The following is a 22,309-nucleotide window of genomic DNA, read 5'->3' as shown; positions in this document are numbered from 1 at the left end:
CGATCGCCGATTACTGACGACTAACGACAAAGAGCCAGACGCCGCTGCCGCAGTCTCGTCGACCTGGAATCACATGCAGAACGAAAAACGTCACGAGATGTTGCGCTGGATTTATTTGTTTATTTCATTATTTTTTTCATCAAGGGCGGAAGAGGGGGGGGGGGGGGGGGCACCTTTGATCTACCAATGAAAAGACGCTGGACTAGATCTCAATTTCCATTTATCCTCATTGGCCGCGTACCGATAAGCGTCACTGACGCAGCAAAGTACATTAGATACGATTAAGCCGCACCTATCGTGTGTGCTTGTTTATGTATACTAGGATGGTTCGTTTGTCAAGGTTTCTTTGTTTTTTTAGATTGTCGCTCGAAAAGTATGTGATAAATACTGAAACAAAAAATTATCATAAGACAAAATAGATATTTAGAAATCACTACCAATTATTGTAATATTTTTCATTTATTTTTATGGGTACACCTTATGGACTTATATGGACATCAGTTTATTATTTGTTTATTTGTACCGTGATCCAATTAATCGTTCACCAATCAACAGCAAGGTGTGCCTGACGATTCCGCGGTTGGCTGTTCTCGTCTTTTATCGGACAGATTATTAATCGGAGACATTTGGATAACAGTTTTTGCTACCGAAATAGTAGTATCGCATCGCCTTAATGTCCCTGTTTCGATTTTGGTACTGACATTTATGAACAATGAATAATTGGACCACAATAGTGGTCGTTTTCGTATATATATATATATATATATACCAGTCCGTGGGGTGACACGTAAAAATAAAAAAAAATATAAGAATAATTGGTAGCGACCTCTGAATATTTTTCTACCTCCTCCAGGTTTTACGACAACTTTTTTGGTCAGTATTTGTCAAAAATTTTTCGAGTGGCAGCTTAAAAAAAAAAGTTATAAAATGAACTACCCTAACACGAACCAACTTTCTTCACATTTCCGGGACGGGGTCACACCGCGGATTCACGAGGTTCAAGTTAGCAACGTTATCGTAACGAAACATCGGGAAAAACATCACTATTTTCTTATTTTTACAACGATCTTGAAGAGAGTGAGATCAGAAAACACGAATATGTTTTGTTTTATTATGTTTTACTGAATTTCAAACAATGCGCAAATCCCAAACTAACAATTTCTCCTCATTGCAGGATGAATCGTGACGATAACGTTGCCAACTAACTCCAACATGATACGGATTCGGTCTCAAGCTATTTTACGCTTATTGCTAGACACGCGATTCGCACAATACACGAGCAGTCCGATGCATAACGCTGCACTTCGTTCTACAGTAGGACCTCGTTTGTCCGAGGGTAATACGGGGAGATGATAACTCGGATAACACGGAAAACGTACGTACAATCCAAGCAATCACGATGTTCTACCCTTGATTCCAGAATCGGAGCTGTCGCGTTTGTACAAACTCGCAACAAAACTTTTGCAAGCTCGCGCGTGTTCAAACAAAGTAGCGCCACAAAACTATTTCGTACACATAGGTGTACGACGTAGACATAACGAATTATTCCGTTTTATCCAAGGTTCTCCGTATTATCCAAACAAGATATGCACTGGTCAATGCGGAACATCGGCTGTAATCGAAGGTTGGATAAGCGAGGTTTCTACTCTACTTGCGGTAATACGAAACGAACTGTCGTCGTCGTCCCGGTGCCACAACGACGACGACGACTGCCGAGGGTAAGAGTCACGCGCAAAGTAATTAATCGTATCGCCGCGATACCGTACGTGCATACATACATATAGACACCGGCGACATAGTGACGGCAAACAAGCATCGGTAGCCAACAGTTTCTTACTGTCAAGAGGATAATAAACGCGATTAACCTCTCGGGGTAAAACTCAACGTCGTCTCTTCGCCGAGTGTGCGCGTGCCATGGTGAATTCGCGTTACGTTACATGCGTGCATATATACTATATACATATACACTACTATATATATATATACACACACATATATACCGCAGCGACGAAGAAGGCGAGAGGAGAAGGAGAGCCTGCCTGCATGCGTAGTAGACACCTATATTCGATATGCTGGAGCGAGAGGGAGGAGAAGCAGAAACTGGCGCAGCTGGTCGAGGAGGAGCGAATCGACTCGTCGTCCTCCTCGTTGCGAATCACGTGAATCTTGCGAATCTTTGTACTTAACTCACGCCGAGTTCATCGAACGCTCGCTCATTATTCGCCTCTCCACGACACGTACGGACTTATCCCCGCGCGTTAAACAAATAATTTGTCATTTGTACCCGTCGTAACAAGATCGCGTATATATACGTATTATGCATGTACGTAGTAGGTATAATGCACGAGTTTACGTAACTGCATTAATTCTCAGCCCTCCAGGCGCCTGCAGCACTCTCTCTTTTCTCTCTCTCTCTCTCTCTCTCTCTCCCTTCTTTTATTACATCCTTTTTCAACTTTAGTTTTAATTTTGTGACATATTGATTTTATTTTCATTTTATGTTCATACGTATTTTCTACGTACCGCCTGAGGGGACTTGTCCCAGGGCGAATAAACGCTTCTTTCTCTCTCTCTCTCTCTCTCTCTCTCTCTTTCTCTTTCTTTTTTGCTCTATCTCTCGCGGTCTCTTGGCAAAATCGATGCGGGTATTTCACGGAGAGAAAAATTGTACATATACGACGAGAAAGAGACTATACGTGCCAACAAAGGCTACACAGAAGGTACAAGGTACAAGGCATGAGGTAGGTAGGTTGCCGGAAGACCGGAGGATCTCACTATTCTCAGTTCTCTTCATACTCCGCCGTTTATTATCTATCTCTCGCTTCCTCTCGGCGACGATGATCCTTTCCTCTCCCCATCTCTACATCTCCCTCTACACGTCTCCCGCTTCCTCTCCTCACGCGCATAGGCACAAAGAAAGAATTAAGTAGCACCGCCTGCATAACGACGTCGCGGTGCGTTAAGCGCGGTCAGAATGTGACCCGCATAGATTCGCGGCTCTAACGACATCGCATTGCATCGCATCGATGCTCTCCGTTCCTCGGGTCAATGTTTCGTTCTCTCTATCGCGACTCGCGATTCGCCCGTTTCAACATGCAGACGACCACGACCCCGATACCGCGACTACTTGCATACGTATCATTCGATTTTCACGGAGAGACCTACGGCGATAATATGAGGGAAAGAGGAGAGGGGCGGGGAGGGGAGGGGAGGGGGAAGAAAGAGTATCGCGTTTGAATAAGATAACCAGACGCGGAGTAGACGAAAGCGAGAGAAAGGAGGAGAAAGGAGGAGAAAGGAGGAGAGACGGCATAGCGGCATGGGTACACATATAGATGTAGGCGGAGGTTTGAAAAAGGGAAACAGTATCCAGACTTACCGCAATGCAGCAGAGATATCCAAGGGTCCTAACAAAAACATCCAAGGGCGAGCCACTCTTTCCGTCGTTCTTTTCTTTCTTCCGTTCTTTCTCTCGCTCCTCCCGCTCTCTTTCTCTCACTCTCCCTTATTCACAGCGTGCAGCGCCGTGCACGAATGACGAAGACCTTCTGTTCTCTTCGACGAAAAATTCCAAGACGTGAATCACATCGTGTCGTAGTAAACCGGGGGTTGGGAAGAAAACCGCGACCCGACGACGACGAAGACAAGGGGGTCAGGCGGGTAGGGGGTGGCGGAGAGGCAAGAAAAGGGAGGCAGGGCGAGGAGGGGACGGGGGTCGCCGGAATGGTCGACGAACCGTGGTGGGTCGGTAGGGGGTGAGGGGCTGCCGCTGCTGTCACGAGAGGAACGGCATGACCAATAAACGAGTATATCGCTTCAGCCCCCGGGTCTCTGACCACCTTTACGCACCACTTATATTTTCACCCCGAGTTAGTAACAACGATACTGGAATCACCTTCTCACTATTCGCGATTCGAAATTCCCACTCCTCCGTTGCTTATCGTTCACTATTTAATTACAAAATAAATACCACGGTCGAGGAGATAGACGGAACGGAGGAACTTTTCAGACGACGCGAGAAGGGCTGCCGACCAAATCGATGCGTGATGTTACATTTCCCAGCTGTCTTTTTTGATTCTGCGGATGTGCCTCGGGGCCCGCGCTATCTAACGGACGTAGGGCGAAAGCCCTTAAGAGTTGATTCTGCGCATCGCCGCTATACCCTCGGCGCTTCGTGCACAACGAACGTGCCGCCATCTTGCCGGGAAGTAGTGAACTAGCTTTGCCGCAGGGCGCCAATATTCAAATCTGTAACAAGAAAATTTGGACGATTTTAGATAATTGTACCAAGTGTATCCTCTCGCGTTTAACAACATTGTGGATAATCATCGAGATACGTACCCATTGTACACTGTTCTTCTCTTCTCAGTAAAGTTTATTCAAGTATGCTTCATTCCTTCGTACAATATTATACAAGAACGATATTTATAGTATGTATATACATATACCATATGTATACATATATCTAAACTTAAATTCGGTTATGGTATAGCAAGTTAATTATGCTCCAATTCGCGTGTTTTCTATACTTAAAACGTCACCATATTATTTTAATAACAGTAAATAGTAACATAATAATTTACCTACATAATATTGTATTATGTATACATGTATAATCGATTAGTTATTTATATATATACATATATATACACACACACACACATATATATATATATATATATATATATATATATATATTATTTTATTTATTTTTTTGCTTTTTCTTGCGTCTTTAAGAAGGTGCTCTGTAAAAAAAAAAAAAAAAAAAAAAAAACTCTAGTCCTAACTAATCGTACAATAATAGTTATTATTATAATAATAATTTCAATTAGAAGTATGGGTATGTGTACCATACAACGCCGAACGCTCGTTTCATTGCATACATATACATATGTACAATAATTCGATGGTATTTTGATCGCCGTTTCTGTTTTTTCTCACGTGTCGCAAAAAGTGCGCCAATTCCAACTATTGCCATTCAGATGCAAAAGAGGGATAAAAATAAAAATAAAACGTTCAGAACGAATCAGCGTTCGTTGCACCGAATGAATAATATCGTACAGGTTTACGCGGTTGATATCTTTCACGGGTCTCGCCGTCGACGATTATAATTCATATGTGACTTGATAAAGATTGTGTTCAGCAGAAATGCTTTTTTATTCTTTTTACCTTTTCCGTAGGCAGAAAACATAATTTTATATATCAAAGCTCACCCGAAATACTCAACGCGAGAACGAACGCGCTCAACAGCCAATCTTAAGCGTCCGGGCTACATATTTTTTTTTTCGTTCAACCGTTGCTAATTTTCTCAGGGTTGACCATTGATTGATCGATTGATTGAATAATTATATTAAAGGCACTTGGACCTTTTTTCACAAATTCTTAAAAATAATATGTATACTCTGAAAATTGATAAACGTTTTCTTTTTTTTTTTACTCCCATGCAAGCGACAAGATCGACGCTCACATTCTGCGCATAATTTTCGTTGAACTCGTCGCGAATAGGACGGAAATATAATCACTGATCAGTAATATACAATAATACATACAGGTAGGGCTACGTTTTGTTGGTACATAGATTCGATTTTCATTTTTAGTTTGTTATTACTTAGAAAAAATGAAAAAAGGAAATCTGAATTTTTAGACCCAAACGGGCTTGGTGTGTTATTCAAAGGAATCATTTTGATTTTCAGCTACGCGTACTTGAAAGGTTTTCCGTTTCTTTTTAACGTGTTTCACTACTATCACCATAGATTGACTGACAGCGGAACAGAAAAAAAGGCCCACGCGCCAGATATGAAACGTTCTATTGAAGTGTAATCTTTTTTTTATCAGAGCGTGGGCCAATTAATAAGAATCTTGCATATAGAATTAGAATCGCTATGGTATTCTCTCTGTCATTCTCTTCGTACAATAAAAATAAATGTATTGAATGCCGAATTCTCGACATCAATACGCCACAAAGGTATCGTCTATGTGGGTATAATGAGTAATGGAATATCTATACATATAATTCGGATTTCTAATAATGAAGATCCGTAATACAGCTACAGAAACAAGTGAACTCTGTGGAATGACGTAATTTCGTTACACTCAAAACGGAATTTTATTTTAGTTATAAAAACGCTATTCTCTTTGTCAGACGACTTTCGCCACAGCGATCAAGTACAAAGCAATTAGCAGTAGCAGGCTTTAAGTAGAATGTTACTATTGAAACTTAACGTTTTCAGCGATAAAAAGAAAAAGAAAAGAAAAGTATTCGAACTGTGCCCGATGACGTACGCGTGACGTTACTTTGTCTTTCAAGTTTGTCGAATTTCTACGCGGTAGGTTTCAACACGTTTGGTATGGTATTTGTACCAATCATGGCGTGACGGTGAAACCGGGTCACGGCTGAGGCATCGCATACAGTTAACAGTTATATAGCTTGGATATTAATTGGTATTATTATAATAACTAAACGTAGATACATACACACGTGCACTGCCTCTCATTCATTCCCACATACATTATAATATATACACGCACTATAGTACAGTCAATATCGGTGATGGAACCGCAGTTAAGCGCCGCAGGAGAACACCCGCGCTAATCGACTCCAGCAAATCCTTGCGAACCCTCGATCGCCTTCACCAACTTGTCCCTAAGCTGTTGATAACTCTCGTACGGTGGCAGATCTATCCGATTGAAGCTGTAGAAGAAAAAAAAAAAAAAAAACGAATTAAAACATATCTGAAAAACAGATATAAATATTCGAGACAGTGGCCGTAAGCCGACCATCTTACCACGTGTGAGCTCTCGGGTAGTTTTCAGGGGTCCCCCATTTTTCTATGGTGAACAACTGGGGGCCATTACTGCCGTAAAGTTCCTTAAATCCATTCATAGGAACACGCGACGTTCCCGTGACAAACTGTAGAAGTCTGGCGCGCATTTCGTTGCTAAATGATAGAACCACCCGCCAAAACCACTGCACGGTTATATGATTAGCGTGATAATCGCCTTTGTAAAGCGTATTCTGTTTCCAGTCCTTAACGTCGATGTGCTGTATACCGCACATAAGGAGCTCCAGTTCGTGTTCGTCGAATATTTTAACGAGCGTCAACGGAACAAGTGCGTTGAATCCCTCGAGAAAGGAATTCATCTGTTCCTGGACTCGGGACACGAACCTCCATTGTATAACCGAACTTATGTACTCATCTTTGTTCTCGTCAGTCAACGGTATGTTTGCGCCGTTTGGTTTTAACTCTCGTTGAGACGTGTGACCAAAGCTTTCCTCGTCGACGCAAAAAGTAAGTTCCAACTCGCTTGGATCGTTCTCCTTTATCCAGAGCAAGGAATTATAGTATTCTGAGTCGACACTCTCCATGTCCTTAAGGTCGATAGTTTTGCTCAGCATCATCTTGTAAAAGGGTCGGATGAAGAAAGCTTGAAGGAAGTGTAAATGTTAAAAAATTTCTGCTTTACCAAACTGGGAATGATTGAATGAGTAATTAAGTAGCGACCTGCCATAATTACCATCTAAAAGTTTTCCGTGATAAACAGCCATCCCCGCAACGCGTCCTATGAATTTAAAATAGTTAAGATGCTCCTCGTTGCAAACTCCGGAGAACGGATTAATTTGTAGAGTATAATTGTCCCTATAACGAGAGATCAACAAGTTAACAAAAGACAGATAATGCGTCAACTCGCGATAACTTACATGGCGGAATATTCGAAAAGACCATAGTAAGGGTTGAACATTTCTTTCGATAGTAGAAAGAACCATTCTCGGGCAAGTCCACCATAGTCCAGACCGACCTCGCCTTCGAATTCCACCCACAACTTAGTCTTCAGGATCTCTAATCTAATTACGGAGCTAATGATGCGGTAAGAGTCCTCAAGGATGTTCGTCCTCCTCACTTTGATCTCGAATTTATTAGGCACGTTGTTCTATGAACAAGCAAGTCCAAAGTTACATCGAGATTGTCCAAAACTAAAAATAATTCATCAATTTAGAATGAACCAAGTAATTTTTGATGCACTCACTGGTTTTCTCAGCTGTGACTTCAGGTACTCGTATTTACGCTTGTAGTCCCGGGAGTACGGAACTGCCTGTAATTCAGATATAATGTTCGCGAGATTAGTTTCTATACTTGCCCGATTATTACAATCAAATCGGAATGAAACAGATAAGATAAGCTTCAGCGTCATAGAAATAAATGATAACTTACAGGTCCAGCTATCTGAGGATTAGACATTCGCGGATCCTCCCATTGAGTGGTTCTTGTATCTGAAACAAAGTAATTTACATCAGTGCACATAATTATCATCTTGCTCAAAGGTTATCCAGCTATCGGCAATTTGAGTAAAACGGCTCACTGTGATCAATGAAGAATATGCGACCATCCGTATGCACTCTTTCCTCCCATCCTTCGGGCAATGGTCCTAACTGGTCTAAATCACTCCTTGGTGTTGCTGACGGAGCATTGTGACTCGGCATAGGACTGGCGCGCCCCGTTCTTGGGTCTACCCACGTCGTAGCTCGTTCATTGTGATCTATAAAAAACATTCTACCATTTGGTGCCAATTGCATACTCCATCCAGAAGGCAACCCGTCGCCATTCGGTGTCTGAGAAGCAGCCGCTGCCGGTGGAGCTATAGCTGTGGCCGGGGAAGCCGCTGGCATTACTGGACCATCAATCTGGATAAAAAAAATTGACAGAGAGATACAGAATACCTATGTTAAATATATTGAAAATTGGGATATCCATATGTACGGAGAAACAAGTATACCTGTTCCGAGGATCGCCTGGAACCATTCGGGCTATCAGCAGCTTCCTCACTCTGGGAACAAAAATTGCAGAGCATGATGAAATACCACCATCGAGAAAAAAAAGGTTGGCGTTGCTCGCAGAAAAAACAACGGCATGTATGTTTAAATACACAGGGATGTGAGGCCACAATATACTGGCAATTTTTTTATTTACAATTGCGATATGTATTGGTATTGTTAAGCATTAGAAGTGATTGAAAGAAGGCAGCTGATAATCGGATATTTGCACAAAGAAAGCAAATGTGTAATATGGTTCGAAGTGAACGATGAATACCTGATCATCAGATTCGCCCAGGTAGCCGTGCTGATCGACTGAACGACCGGAATCCGATGAAGCATCCCCAACCACCCTTTCCCCTTGTTCCCCACCTTCGTCATTCTTGTCTTCCGCATGCTCGTCCTCCTCTCGAGGGACATCACCATCCTTATACACACATGCACAATTTGCTACACACCGCATGCTGCGTTTATACAACCCCTCACCACAGTTTTATTTGAACTTTATTTTTATAATTTTAGAATTACTAATGTTAATAACAAACCATTGTAAGGTAGGATGACAACGAGGTTGTTATACTGTATAGCAAGTTGCTAATTCTATCAGGCAAAATTATTGGCAAAAGAAAAAGGTGAGTTGCACTTTGTGTTCTCACCTGATGAAGGCCAGAGCTTCGGTTATGCCTATTTTCTGCATCATCAACACTGATGTGAAAGCGTCTCTGGAACTCGGTTGCTGCGGTATCTAGATTTCGTTGCTCCTGTGTTACACCGCCCGTTGGTGCTTGATTTCTGGAAAATAACCATAATCGATTGTCTGTAAGAACGGCAGTTACAGAAGAAGTTTACGATGACATGTATGAGGGGTTTGTAAAGAGTTGATGAATTCATACAGAACTTCACTTACAGGACTGTCGGCCGTTCCCATTGCGTGAATCTAGCTATGTGATTGACATAGTACGTTCTCCCGTTCGCGTCCTGTCTTTCTTCCCATCCAGGCGGCAGAGGCCCATTGACCATTACTGTCTGTAAATCAAAATTAATGAAGTCTAAGAATATGAGCATTGAAATATCACAGTTATTTCTCATTGTTAAAGAATTTCCCGTGCCCAAGTCGATCTTATATTCGATCGCTGTTCCCAGTTCAAAACTTTGTGTTCATTTACTTGTAGAGTAACTGAAAGACTGTACTTTGTAGAAAAAATTAGGTAAACCAACCGGAGCAGCTTGTTCTACAGGACTATCATTAGACGTTGAAACAGGCTGGTCCAACAGTTCCCAACCACCGGAGTCAGGCGCAGTTTCACCTTCGCCATTGCTGCTCTCCCCTGTTGAGTCCGAAATGTATGCGTGGTACACTTCCAGCGTACCTTTAACGCGCGACCGTTGACTGGAATGATTGCTAAGCCACGTCGTCGATCATTAATTATTTTTATCATTGCACAATTCTTGGTAAAAGATCAAGAAACAACATGGATAACATATTATAATATGTATCATACTCTGGAAACGGTGGTTCATGTGGATGTTGAATATAATTTGCATCTACCATTAGATAATATGATTGATGTGAGATAATCGTACCGAAACAAACATCTACGGCCAGCTACTCACCTACGTGGTCTAAGTATATATTGCTTGGCAGGAATGACGCGTCCTTCTTGTTCCTTGGGTAGATTGATTAAAGTCAGCTCAACCATTCCGAGAAAATCATCTCTGGTCAATCTGTTTTCGTCAAATACCTGGAGAATGAGTTTGTGCTCGGCTGGTTTGACCTTTGCAACAGCAAGATGCACAATTAATCGTCATTGCATTATCAATTTGACGTTAGATTATAATTTATCAGACACAACAGAAGGTGGTTACAGCAAACTCACCCTGAATATGAATTCTTCCTCCCAAACTGGGTTCAAGGTCTTTTTCTTAGTCTTGGTGAGCACTGAGTTGACGTTCCCATCTCCATTGATCTTGTTCAAATCAACTCGGACGTAAGGATCGCTCGCACCGAATATGTCCTTTTTGGCCAGTTGATGACCAGCTATAACCTTGAGCCTCAGCTTATTCGTTGCCTCCTCGTCCTAGGTACAGAAAGATAATAACAGGACGACCTTGCTGCGTTAGAATCGACTGAATTATCGGTAGATATTAGAGGAGGGTGACGCGACAAGGATACATACAATAATTGGAAGAGACCAGTGTAGAGAGAAACAGAGGGCGATAGAGAGAAAGAGAAAGAGAAAAGGGAAATATCACAAGTTCCCGGAAACCACCGACCCACTCTCTGGAGCGTAACGTTTGACGCGATTGAGCCGACAAGGATATTTTCCGACGATATTTCGTGCGACGGCAGGTAGACCCTGAAAGCCCTGGACACCTCGGATTTCGAAGATCGTGAAAGAACCCAACCTAGACCACTTGTCAGGGGAACTGTCAAATATCGTGTAGGACTCACCCCGTCGACGCCGGTCGTCGGATTGTATCCGTAAACATGTTCCTCTGCCATTAACAACACGTGGAATAAAAACGTTCGCGAATCGCCAGAAAAACGATCGTTTTCTATTTATTACGAATTACTATAATTTATTATCTGCCATCAAGAAGCCTGTTCTCGTATTACCCCCACTTTCTAAGTTGCCGTTCAGACGGCCGTTTCAAGTGCTGCCAACTTCGGATAATCAAAGTAACACGGAAGCTTTGTTCCGTCATGATCCGCCTTTCGGATCCCCCGCGAAACTTACGAATGGTCGTGCACACGGCACTTCGATGATTCCCATTGCCGCTCAATTCTCATTCATCAATTTTCATATTATCGACAATCTGGCGTATACCAGAAATTTTCCCATTTCTTTTTAACGCACTTTCATATCATGCGCAACAGATTTTGGCCCGTCTACAGTGCGCAGCAGGTACACGTACACGCAAATACGTACACTTGCGCCTTCGGTGACCGTGATTACCATCCGTGAGTGTCGCTGCACGTGTGTTTGTACGTACAATACAACATTCGAGGTCATCCGCGGGAATTACCTTTAATCTTATCAAAACGCAGAAGAAGCACCGTAAACTAATAACATCGACTAATATTTTCCCCTAGTGTCTGTGTACCTCAAGTTAGAAAATATAAGTATGGGTGTCAAAAATGGTTTGAAAAAAAAAAATAAAATATGCAATCGCATAATTTTTCGAAAACATGTAGTAAAAAAAAGTTTGATGTTCCCTTAACGCCGCACCCAGTCTCAATTGTAGTGATATCAATGAAATCACGTGATTTACGGTAAAGTTGGTTGGTCGAGCGAATTGGCATACGACAAATCGAATGGTATAACCAACCGGAACAGCTATATGTGTACATAATACATACATATACATCCAATAAATTCAGTTACTTTTCTTATTTCATACGAAGCGTGAGACGGGTTGCGGTTTTAAATGTCGAAGATCACAGTACAATGTGCGATTCGTATCATTTACGTACAAACAAGCGAATCGCCAGTGAAAAACACCATTGACTCATAGAATTCTCACTTTGCGTATACTTATAATCTGGCTCACGTAGGTACATAGTATTTAAATATGTATGTATACATATGCAGAGGCATGTTGTTCCACCACACATACAAATGTAATACAATGTAGGTTATATATGATGGTACGGAGCTTCCTTATTGGGACACGTATCCTTACAGGACGTAGCGACAAGGGAGGGAAGAAGAAAAAGAGAGTTTCCTCACCGTGGTTGTGGGCTGGACGGAAAGGGAGAGCCTTCCAGCTCGGGATGCGAGAGTTTCCTGCGCGCTCGCCGAGGATCGACGTCGTCCTACCCATGTGCTGGTCCATGTGTTTGCTCGTCTTCTAGGAGGCGGTGGTTCGATCCCGGCGTAGATCGGGTACGTCAAGGTAGCCGGCATCTTCGAGAAGGTATCCGCAAACCGAATCGCAACGCGTCGAAGGACAGAAATGATCTATGGATCGACTAGGTGCCCAGGCTGGTGGCTGCAGCTTTTCCGTTCATAACTCGACTTAAACTTTGTATGCAATTGGTGTTCGGTTTCCTCTATTTTCTTTCTTCTCTCGAAGTATTAGACACGCTCCTGCAACGTATTTTATTATTATACGTACACCGTACGTTGTACGTGCCGAATAGAGATGCATAGAGGCAAGAATTACGGGCGTTATACGTTGCGCGTTGGGAGGATCGGGGTCCCGGATCACAGCGGTGGCGGCTGTAGCCGATTAAAGTTAATTAGCGCGCACAATTACGTATATCGAACAACAAAATTTGACGATTTTTACATATTTTTACATTATAGTTATATACAAATACTTTTCTTCCCGCACCTTCGTTAAGAGCCACTCGTCGGCGTTACTTTTAGACTAGTTTCTTTATTCGTTTTGACACACACCACACACAAGCAGCAACTGTGAGAAATGGCTATATATATGCATACAGACAACGCGTTCTGCCAATATTAGCCAAGCTCGCCCCGCAAAATAAAGAAGCAAAAGCAAGTGGTGCTGTTTATCAAAACGATCAAGCGATCACCTTGTTGATCGTTATCAGCTAGCACACGCGGTTTAATCGCGATGTTACATAGAGAAAATTAACGAGAAAGAAATTACTCGTTCTTTGTTCGTTTAGCCGTACCCCACACGATCTCAACTTAATCAGCGCATTATTCTTCGCACACACACAACACCTACGCAATGCGCACGCGATATACTTGTTCCTCCTTGAGTTTAAGTTTCAAACTATTTCGCCAGGGCAACGAGGTGCAAAAATTTAAGGCAAGTATTCCGATCCGTAACGTTAAACGTGAAATTAAATGAATTGTCGCGGAAAACGTAATTCCCGAAAGTACCAAAACTTTCGAAGATAGATAAGAATGAGACAGCATCAGAGCTGCTTTAAATCAACGTCTGATAACACCGTCGTGCGCGACTCATGGACGACAGAGTCAAAAGATATGCACAGATATTACACGGGCGCGTATTGCGAGTAATGATAAGTGTATACAACATACATGATACGTTATATGCGCGTGAGCGTAAGCGTTAATACACTCCGCGTCGAGACGGTATTGAGGATTTTCTTAACACAGAAGTATTATGATAATTAATGACAAATTCACGAATTTTTTTTTCTTCCTTTTTTTTCCCCCTTGTTCTCTCTTTGTTTTCCGAGTACACGCGCGACTACGTAACGTACCGTGCTTTCCAGGTCACGCCTGACTGCGACAAGACGCGAATCGACCTAGGCCCAAGTTGAGAAAATTATGAACTACGTAATTGATATATGCAGTAATTTATTCTATAGTAGTTTCATTTACGCATTCACGCTGCGTCGCGGGCCGCCGACTTCCTGCGCGTAAACGAAAATGCCGATTATTATTGGCCGGCTGCAACCGCGGAACGTTATTATGCATATGACAGTAAATTGATACAGCGAAACTGTAAGGTGTTGATAGATTATAAGATACAATTACTGCTGCATTCTTGATCTTCTATTGTACAATTTTACATCATGTATATATGTTAATAATAAGAATAGTCATCGTCGTAATAATATGGCTATACAATAGTACACAATCATCAACTTATGGTAGACCGTTGACAGAATCATCAACACTCGGTACTTACCCAGCACCTCTCTCTCGATATACAACTATGTATAAAATATAAATAAATTAATTAATATGATAATTACAATTTAAGCAAGTTTCAATCCATATATATATATATATATGAACTGGACGTGATTCAAGTTTATATTTTTTTTAAATAGGAGCACGGAACGAATAACAATTTGCACATTTCTTGACGCTGCAAGGCGTGAGCCAAACGATATATAAATTTCATTTTGCAACGTACAGGTTTTTTCCACCTTGTTATTAGTTTCTAACAACTTCGACAAACTAATCAGCAATGGTCGCTGAAACTATAACAGCTGTGGCCCACGATTAGATGCTATCAACATTAAAAAAAAAAAAAAAATACAAACAAGCTAATAGTTATGGATACTAGCTAACGGTATACAGTAGAACCCCGATTAACTGGGATTGGTTTAACCGGGGAGCGAATTAACCGTGACCCTCTGGAGCGCCTCCGCGCTTTGCGTGAGTAACCGGGTATTAGCGGTTGTCTTGAAAAGGGATTGGACTTGTGAAAATACTCGTAGTTCACTGACTGCATCACATGCTCGGCAGTCACTACTGAATCGATCGAAAATTACTAATAATTCGGATTAACCGTGATTTCACTTATTCGTGGATTCTTCGGTCTTGAGCAGCCCAGTTAATCGAGGTTCCACTGTACTCGTAATTACAAAAGTCACGTGAGACAAATTCGCTCCTAAAAAAGAGCGCATGACAAAATTAAGAAACGGACAGTAGTCCAATGTCGATTTAATTAACGCACCGCGTAAATAACAAACACGCGTACGGAACACGCGACAATCGCGGGCGTTGATATTTAGATACATATTAAACTAGTTTGATGATAAAAACTGGATAATTAATTATTTTGTTCGAGTAATTAATAATCCGTGGGTCGTTGATTTCAGTTCGCATAATGGCTAGAGAAGCCGATTCTAAGGTACCTTCACGGAAGTGATGAACGTCATAGGAATCTGCTAGGAGCTGTTGGAATGAAGTGGAATAACGAATTTCGGTCCGAACGGAGATCTGTAAGTGATACCAACGTCCGAAAATACTTTAGCAGGTAGGGCCAAATTGCAAAGATATAATCTTCCGTTATCCGCGCTATGGGACAGGGGCAATCCACCAAGGAGACTGAATTTTGTCATAATTCCTGGAGTCCCAGCTGACGGGGGTTCAATTGCAAGAACTGGTGCTCTATTGCTGTTCGCCCATGTTGCAACGGGAGCAACTGTCCTTGGCGAGCCTTCCTCGCCAAGAGCGAGGAGTATGAGATCAGCTACTGCGGGAAGATTCTTGTATCGAGTTTCAACCCTGTTTCCCGATAGCTTGTACAACGACAATTCCTGCAGCAGGAAGACGTCTTCCGAATTTTCAACGTACACGACAGTCTTCACCCCGTGACTTGACAATTGGCGAGCGCAATTGACACCCGCAGCTCCTGACCTGTGGGGTCCACACAGGGCGACTACCGTTGGCCATTGGTGCGCATTGTTCGGGTTTAGTCTATGCCCACCACCCAATAGCTGTAGAATTATTTCCGCTCCTGCACGACCCAGTAACTCGACCTAAAAATTTTGCAGAGAACAATAAAGAACGGAATAGTTTGGATGAAAGTGGTTTTTAGGCCTGTCAAGTTTCTCTACTTACCCTGCGATCCCAGCTAATACCTAGTCTATCAGCAGCACCGATTAATTGACGATGGAGATCGACCGTTATGCTAGGAATTACTAATCCATCGTCAGTTACATATTCCCGGATACCAGCGGACGGCACTGCAATTTGTCTGAATGCTGTAGGTTCGGATTCTATTACGTTTTCATCGTGACGATATTTTGGTACACTTCCTCTGGTGTTTTCAGACTGACGAACGATGTCTGGCTTCAAGGAATTTATTTCTTGCCACACAGCCTGTAATAGTTTTATTTAACTAATTAATTGTTGTATAGCGCTGTAAGTGGTGTGGGAAAAGGTATGAAAAGTACAGACATCAGATTTATGAAATGCCATAATTACCTCCTTATTGAACAGTGCTAAATTTTTCTCAAAATCAAAGTCCTGCTCCATCGACTGATCTATGGGTGTTCCAAAGGCTTGTTCATCTTTCTCCTGCCATCTTTGTCGTTGCGAACTCCTTTTCTGGTTTTTTGTGCTTATCTCGCCTGGAAATAACAGTTTGGAATTGTAATTTTACTTAAGCATATCCCACAATCTTTTACACTACGATATATCAACTGACAAACGTTAAAATTTTACTACCGAAAGTGCAGGAAATCCTACCTAGATATATTTTTCCATTAGCAGCAGGCTCTGGGTGTGACTGCATAGAATCAAGCGGTTTCCGCGCATTAGATTGCTGTTGAATATCGGAATTAGGAAGTACCAAAGGTGGAATGCATTCGGAAACGGATCTACCAGCTCGTTTTGCAATGGGTCGCCTCACCGTGACTTTGCTCGAAGTCTGAACTTCATCACGACAATCCTCAGCTTCCTCTGTTGAGATTATTTCTATATGAAGTATGTCCTTGGCGCTATAAGGGAATAAAATTAGAATTAAATAATGTAAAAGATATTGTCATTAGCACCTAATCATCACCGATATGATCTAAAACTTACGACAGAACAACTTGCGGAGAGGGGTAAGGTACCCCGTTTCGAAAAGCTTTTGTCAAAGTGACGGTTTGGCCGTTAAGGTCGACAATTTGGCCTTGGTAAGTGCCAAGTGACTCGTCGCACTTGACCGACACGGTACACCCTAGGAATTGCGTGGACATTGTATTGTTCTGAAATTGAAAAGGAAGATGAAGAGTGATGCAGCAGTGTCTGTACGGGAAGTCAAGTAAATATCAGGTATGAAACTGTTTCAAAATGATTCAATACTTGAAATACATTGAAAATACCATAACGGGTTTCGCAACCCCCCTATGAGGAGCAAAAAACGAACTTTAGCGTACTTTGTATTCAACTGTAACCCGGTAAATGCTAATATAATATGTACGAACATCTATGCAGGGTGGATATACCTATTGATATATTATGCTTCGGACTAGAAATAGACGTTTTCGGCTTCCAAGTGCTGGAATACCCAGCCACCCTTTCGACCTGGAGAAGAAAACAATGGTTCTCTGCTTTTCTAGCGACAGGATATCCACCAATACGTAAGCAAAGTCTAGCCGCGCCGAGCTGATGTGATGTAGAGGTAGGTTAGAGCACGTTTATTACATTACCATTTATCCTCTCTTTGCATTTACCTTACGACTGAACTGCTCTACTGCACATCTTACACGGTCCAGAGGACGCCACTCGACGGCTCGGCGCGTCGTATTTCATCGCACGGGGCACGATGCACGCCCTCCTTGCACATTCGTTGAATAGGATAGTTCGGATGAACGACATTGTCTCGCGTATCGCATACCGGGATGGGCGATCTTAGTAGAAAATAAACACCGGCATCGTGTTTGAATTCTTTATCATCGAACTAGCGATGTTCTTCTGAAAACATCGAAACATGGATTGTTAACACGTCGATGGTGAAAACAAGCGCGAATATTTTAAATGATTCTAGCTACAATGGTAAAAAGGAAAATGAACGCGAAAATTTTTAATTTTCATTATAATTAAAAATAAGTATTAAGTATGAGAATTCAATATAAATTAAATTAAGTATGCAAAATTAAAATAATTAAATATACAGATTAATAGTGAAACATTTGGTGGAGAACACAGACTTATTATCAAACTTAGTAATGTGTGTTCCGTGTTTATAAATAAGTTACCGAGAATTGTTTGCTCACAAATTTAATTTATTCCCGACTTGACGACGTCGACAATTCAGTATTTTCCATCGACTATCGATGTATCGACGTTAAAAAACACCGATCAAAAACGTCGATGCAGCCGTAAAAAAAACATCGATAGTCGAAACATCGATGTATATCCCCCATTCCTATCGCATGCGCTGCATGCATGCGCCATGCCAGCAGGGTGCTGTTTCATTCAGGGATCATCACGGATTCCGACATGGCCTTATCGAAGACGACAAAAGTCGGCATTGGATGGTAGGTATGTAAATGGACGAATAAGTAACAGTGTAGGTACGTTGCATGCACTTTCGTAAAAGGCAGACAGAAATACGTGCCATTTGCAGAATCGCATCATATTTCATATCAAATTTTTTCAATCTTTGTATTGGATTATACAACATAACCCGTTTAGTACGCATGCATGTAAGCAGCTTTCTTTCGCGGCAGCTATCATTGGTGAACGATCATGTCATCTCCAATTTTCCTCGTGACAGACCATAAAATATAGTTTTTTTTTCCAGGACATTCGCCGTATTTGGAGGGTTGTACGCTTTTGTCTTGTCCAAACGATCCATAGAACGGAATCGCTATGAAATGATGAAAGCGAGGGAACGTGTACGAAACTCCAACTTTGAATAGACTGACGGAAAAGTTTGTCAAGGCCTGAGCAAAGTTTAGTTTATTATATATTGTAAACATGGCTGGTCTACCGCAGCTTGACGAAGAGAAGCTCAAATTAGTCCAGGATCTAGAAATAGAGATGATGACGGACATGTACAATCGCATGACGTCTGCCTGCCATAGGAAATGCATTCCGCCAAAGTACTCTGAGGCAGAGCTCGGCAAGGGTGAATCGGTTTGCTTGGATCGATGCATCGCCAAGTACTTGGACGTCCACGAGAAAATCGGCAAGATGCTCACCCAGATGACTATGCAGGATGCGGACTCTTTACTAAAGCCGAAAGAAATAGAACAGACTAAAACGGGATGAAGTTAAATGACTTCTATATTGTTACCTAGTTAGTTGTTTAAATCCTAAGTAGTTTCCATAATAGTGTGACATATAAAATCAAAATATATTTATGATGTCAAGTCTATCTGTTTCGCTAGTTTAATTTTGAATTTTCTACAATTTCTGCACCATAAGCAGGACTTTCTTCAAATTCTTCCAAGTCCGTGTACTATCATCTAGAAGAAACTATGCTTTGCTCTGCAACTTGTGTTTCTATCCGATTTAATAAATAAGAATTCAATTAATTATCCATTACTGGATTATACTGTTAATTTGTACTTCTTTGACATTCAACTGCAATTAAACTTGATGATGAAATTAACGTGTCTGATTATGGTTTTTTAATGCTCGACATTGAAAGGTAACAACATTGTTGTTTCGTCGAGTATAATAATTTATGAGCCAAACAGGTGCAGTAACGTTTTGTGAACAGTATATTGATATATGTAACAACGTTGGGTACAGGTAGATGTATTATCCGAGGTACGGTTATCGCACGATTTGCTGTAATAAAAAATATTGTCTTTGGCGTGCAATCGCTCCTATCTTTACAGAAATCCGTGTAAAACATTCAGTCTTTCATGACGCATATTCATTAGGGTTTCACTCTGGGCAGTGTAGCTCCACGAGAGTAACAGATGCGGCAAAACAGTGAACAAGACAGTAAAAAATGTTTACCCCATAGCATAATTTTACCGTTTCATACTGACCCTGCCACTCGAATATCGTATGAAAATATTTAAACCGAGCAAATTGTCTCGGAGGAAACAAAGAATTGATTGTTGTAGCAAGAGGGCAAGTATCAGTACATACCGTGGTACGCTACCAACGCTTGATTACATGCACCTTAAATACTTTTCCATTATTAATTGTCCAGGGCAACGGAACTTGCGAATCATTCAATAATTTCTTAAAAATCAATAGTAAATATAGATAACTGAGCCATTAACAGAGCTACACCGGAATTTTGTCAGATCACCATATTTAATTAGTGATTTCATCCTCGATTGGTCGAGGTATAGCCAAAATAACTGTGTGTTGACCACCACCTGCTACTCGTATAACAGTTCTCGATTCTAGTTGTCTTCCTTTGATAACAACTGGTGTCTCGACGTCCTCTTCTTTCCCTGTGCCTAACTGGCCACTGCTACCCATCCCCCAAGCATATAACTCTCCTGCAAGTTGCAAAATAGTTGTCCCCTAAGAATTGTGTTCAATGCAAGGTCGTAATTAGAGATATTAATTGTAAATGTAAAATGAGCAATTCAATCACCTGCACTGGTGACAGCAAATGATTGTGTACTTCCCGTACACGCGTCTATGCATTTAATTGATTTAAGAGCCGGAACTGGAACAAGTTCCTTGGCATCTGTGCAATTTGGTCCAAGGCCTAGTCGACCATATTCTTTCCGTCCCATGGTGAAAACCTGTCCCATTTCATCGAGGGCAATAGTATGGTGTTGACCGCTGCTGATGTGTTTCCATGCACGACCGCTGAAGGTTTTTGAAACTTGAGGGTAAGGATGTACGATAGCTTCTGTAAGACCTTAAACACAATTTCATGTACTGTATGAATAGAGCATAGATTAACAAGAGATTGATGTTGGCACAGTATGCTTGATGGTATTCGTAACTCACCTATTTGATAATAATTGTTTAATCCGAAAACATATATCTCCCCGTGGTGGTATTCTTTCACAAATGTACAGTATAATCCTGTCCAAATATCTTGAAATAATAGCTTTTTTGTCGCCTTGAGGGTAATTAGTCCTGGAGTTAGGAGATGGGTAATTCCATACCGACTATGTCGGTCAGCTGATCTTGCAGCTACTCGTCCAAGCTGCCCCTGCTCAGCACAGCCACAGGTATATACTTGACCTTTACCTGTCAGTAAAACAAGATGGTCGGCCCCAGACGCGATTTTAATCACTTTTACACCAGGTAATATCTCCACAGGAAACCTCTCGTTTCCTCGAGGTGTAAGTCCCATATTTCCGTGTGAATCCTTATTTTGAAACATGATAAAGGCAAACATCAATTATTAGTTAAACTCTATTTGAAATCTCCAGTCCTGCCATTTAAATGCGATATAGACTTGAAACTAACCCTGAAAGCCCCCCACGCAAATACCCTGCCATCCTCAAGGAGGGCCGCCGAATGCGAGTCACCGGCAGTGACCTGTACAGCTTTTTCTGGGAGCGTAACAAATCCTGGAAAAGTCTCCGAGCCTTCTTTGCTAGTATCTCGTCCAAGCGCTCCCTCGTCATTACAACCAAAGGACAAAACTTTCCCATCTTTATTTAGGCATGCATTGTGCATACCACCTGCTGCTATGTCAACGATATCTTCATGTTCAGGTATGACGGCAGGGCGCGTTTTTTCATGCACATCTTCGCCCAGCCCAAGCTGACCAACATCCCCCTGTCCAAAACTCAGGATCGAGCCTGCAATCTGCCGCCGTGGCAAATTGGGTGCAGGCACAAATTCTACAATAATAATCAGTGGCACGTCAATGTTGTAAGGTCGGATATGATCCTCTATGTAGGTTAGGTATGTGGCAAAATGATGCAGTAATTCTCAGAGGTAAGTAGTCGGATGAAATAGTATGAGACTCACCATATCTGTGCTTGTTGGTCTTCGCGTGTTTCGCCGAATTCTCTGCCGGAGGCACCGAGGCAGTTCGTTTCATCGCTTTCTTGGGGGGCACTGCAAGAACCAATTTTAGGGTTAGGATCACAGCGAGATTCACTCGAGCAAAGAACGGAATTCTGACAAAAAGAAACAGCGTGAAATTAACTCGAAGTCAATGTTCTCGCCATACTTACTGATCTCACGAAGACTAATCTAAACCGCAAGCGACTGTTAAACACGCTGTACCGACTTTCGCGCCAAAACTCGCAGTGCAATATTGTCCCAACCAGATGCGGTTCAAACGCTTCTAACGTTCAAGCGCGTGAGAAAACCATCACGCATATGCCAACGGCCAAAGCGACCCCCTGGCGGAGGGTCAAGTCGAACCAGACTTCGAAAC

General features: G+C 41.9%; 4 protein-coding genes and 1 long non-coding RNA gene across 12 annotated transcripts; 2 read left to right on the top strand and 3 right to left on the bottom strand.

Annotated features, from left to right (window-relative positions):
- Positions 1 to 4,360: 4,360 nt before the first annotated feature.
- LOC124186656 (E3 ubiquitin-protein ligase Nedd-4) lies at positions 4,361 to 12,717 on the bottom strand. Of its 4 annotated transcripts, none has more exons than XM_046578526.1 (15): positions 12,541 to 12,717; positions 10,687 to 10,887; positions 10,424 to 10,584; positions 10,028 to 10,211; positions 9,717 to 9,835; positions 9,466 to 9,601; positions 9,087 to 9,236; positions 8,773 to 8,823; positions 8,359 to 8,680; positions 8,211 to 8,269; positions 8,026 to 8,091; positions 7,700 to 7,929; positions 7,516 to 7,637; positions 6,786 to 7,425; positions 4,361 to 6,691 (listed from the first exon to the last, which is right to left on the bottom strand). In XM_046578526.1, exons 1-15 carry the CDS (start codon positions 12,715 to 12,717, stop codon positions 6,589 to 6,591), a joined length of 2,721 nt encoding a protein of 906 aa, XP_046434482.1. In that variant the 3' UTR covers positions 4,361 to 6,588. The 4 variants fall into 4 exon arrangements, with proteins under 4 accessions (XP_046434482.1, XP_046434483.1, XP_046434485.1 ...); XM_046578527.1 differs by lacking the exon at positions 12,541 to 12,717 and adding an exon at positions 11,262 to 11,673; XM_046578529.1 differs by lacking the exon at positions 12,541 to 12,717 and adding an exon at positions 10,987 to 11,249.
- LOC124186665 lies at positions 11,799 to 15,710 on the top strand. The gene is made up of 3 exons (XR_006871707.1): positions 11,799 to 12,361; positions 12,496 to 15,491; positions 15,579 to 15,710. It is a non-coding gene; the product is annotated as an uncharacterized LOC124186665 (long non-coding RNA).
- On the bottom strand, positions 14,289 to 18,305 carry LOC124186661 (enhancer of mRNA-decapping protein 3). Of its 4 annotated transcripts, XM_046578541.1 has the most exons (8): positions 18,258 to 18,304; positions 17,715 to 17,955; positions 17,487 to 17,565; positions 17,080 to 17,246; positions 16,744 to 16,994; positions 16,480 to 16,625; positions 16,114 to 16,374; positions 14,289 to 16,031 (listed from the first exon to the last, which is right to left on the bottom strand). In XM_046578541.1, exons 4-8 carry the CDS (start codon positions 17,235 to 17,237, stop codon positions 15,438 to 15,440), a joined length of 1,410 nt encoding a protein of 469 aa, XP_046434497.1. In that variant the 5' UTR covers positions 17,238 to 17,246; positions 17,487 to 17,565; positions 17,715 to 17,955; positions 18,258 to 18,304; the 3' UTR covers positions 14,289 to 15,437. The 4 variants fall into 4 exon arrangements, with proteins under 4 accessions (XP_046434497.1, XP_046434498.1, XP_046434500.1 ...); XM_046578542.1 differs by having other exon boundaries at positions 17,466 to 17,955; positions 18,258 to 18,305; XM_046578544.1 differs by lacking the exon at positions 17,487 to 17,565 and having other exon boundaries at positions 18,258 to 18,305.
- Positions 18,306 to 18,363: 58 nt separating this feature from the next.
- Positions 18,364 to 19,600, top strand: LOC124186664 (mitochondrial import inner membrane translocase subunit Tim10). 2 transcript variants are annotated; one of them, XM_046578547.1, is made up of 2 exons: positions 18,364 to 18,521; positions 18,788 to 19,600. In XM_046578547.1, the coding sequence occupies exon 2, from the start codon at positions 18,964 to 18,966 to the stop codon at positions 19,255 to 19,257; it is 294 nt and encodes a 97-aa protein (XP_046434503.1). In that variant the 5' UTR covers positions 18,364 to 18,521; positions 18,788 to 18,963; the 3' UTR covers positions 19,258 to 19,600. The 2 variants fall into 2 exon arrangements, with proteins under 2 accessions (XP_046434503.1, XP_046434504.1); XM_046578548.1 differs by having other exon boundaries at positions 18,441 to 18,557.
- Positions 19,601 to 19,694: 94 nt separating this feature from the next.
- Positions 19,695 to 22,244, bottom strand: LOC124186662 (regulator of chromosome condensation). Its single transcript, XM_046578545.1, has 6 exons — positions 22,104 to 22,244; positions 21,895 to 21,984; positions 21,385 to 21,764; positions 20,917 to 21,283; positions 20,552 to 20,824; positions 19,695 to 20,453 (listed from the first exon to the last, which is right to left on the bottom strand). Coding segments are annotated over exons 1-6 (1,302 nt in total). The 5' UTR covers positions 22,105 to 22,244; the 3' UTR covers positions 19,695 to 20,262.
- Between the last annotated feature and the right edge of the window lie 65 nt (positions 22,245 to 22,309).

Source organism: Neodiprion fabricii, chromosome 7 (genome assembly GCF_021155785.1).
Source record: "Neodiprion fabricii isolate iyNeoFabr1 chromosome 7, iyNeoFabr1.1, whole genome shotgun sequence".
NCBI lineage: Eukaryota > Metazoa > Arthropoda > Insecta > Hymenoptera > Diprionidae > Neodiprion > Neodiprion fabricii.
Note: the sequence above shows the minus strand (reverse complement) of the source record. Positions and strands in the feature narration are given on the sequence as shown.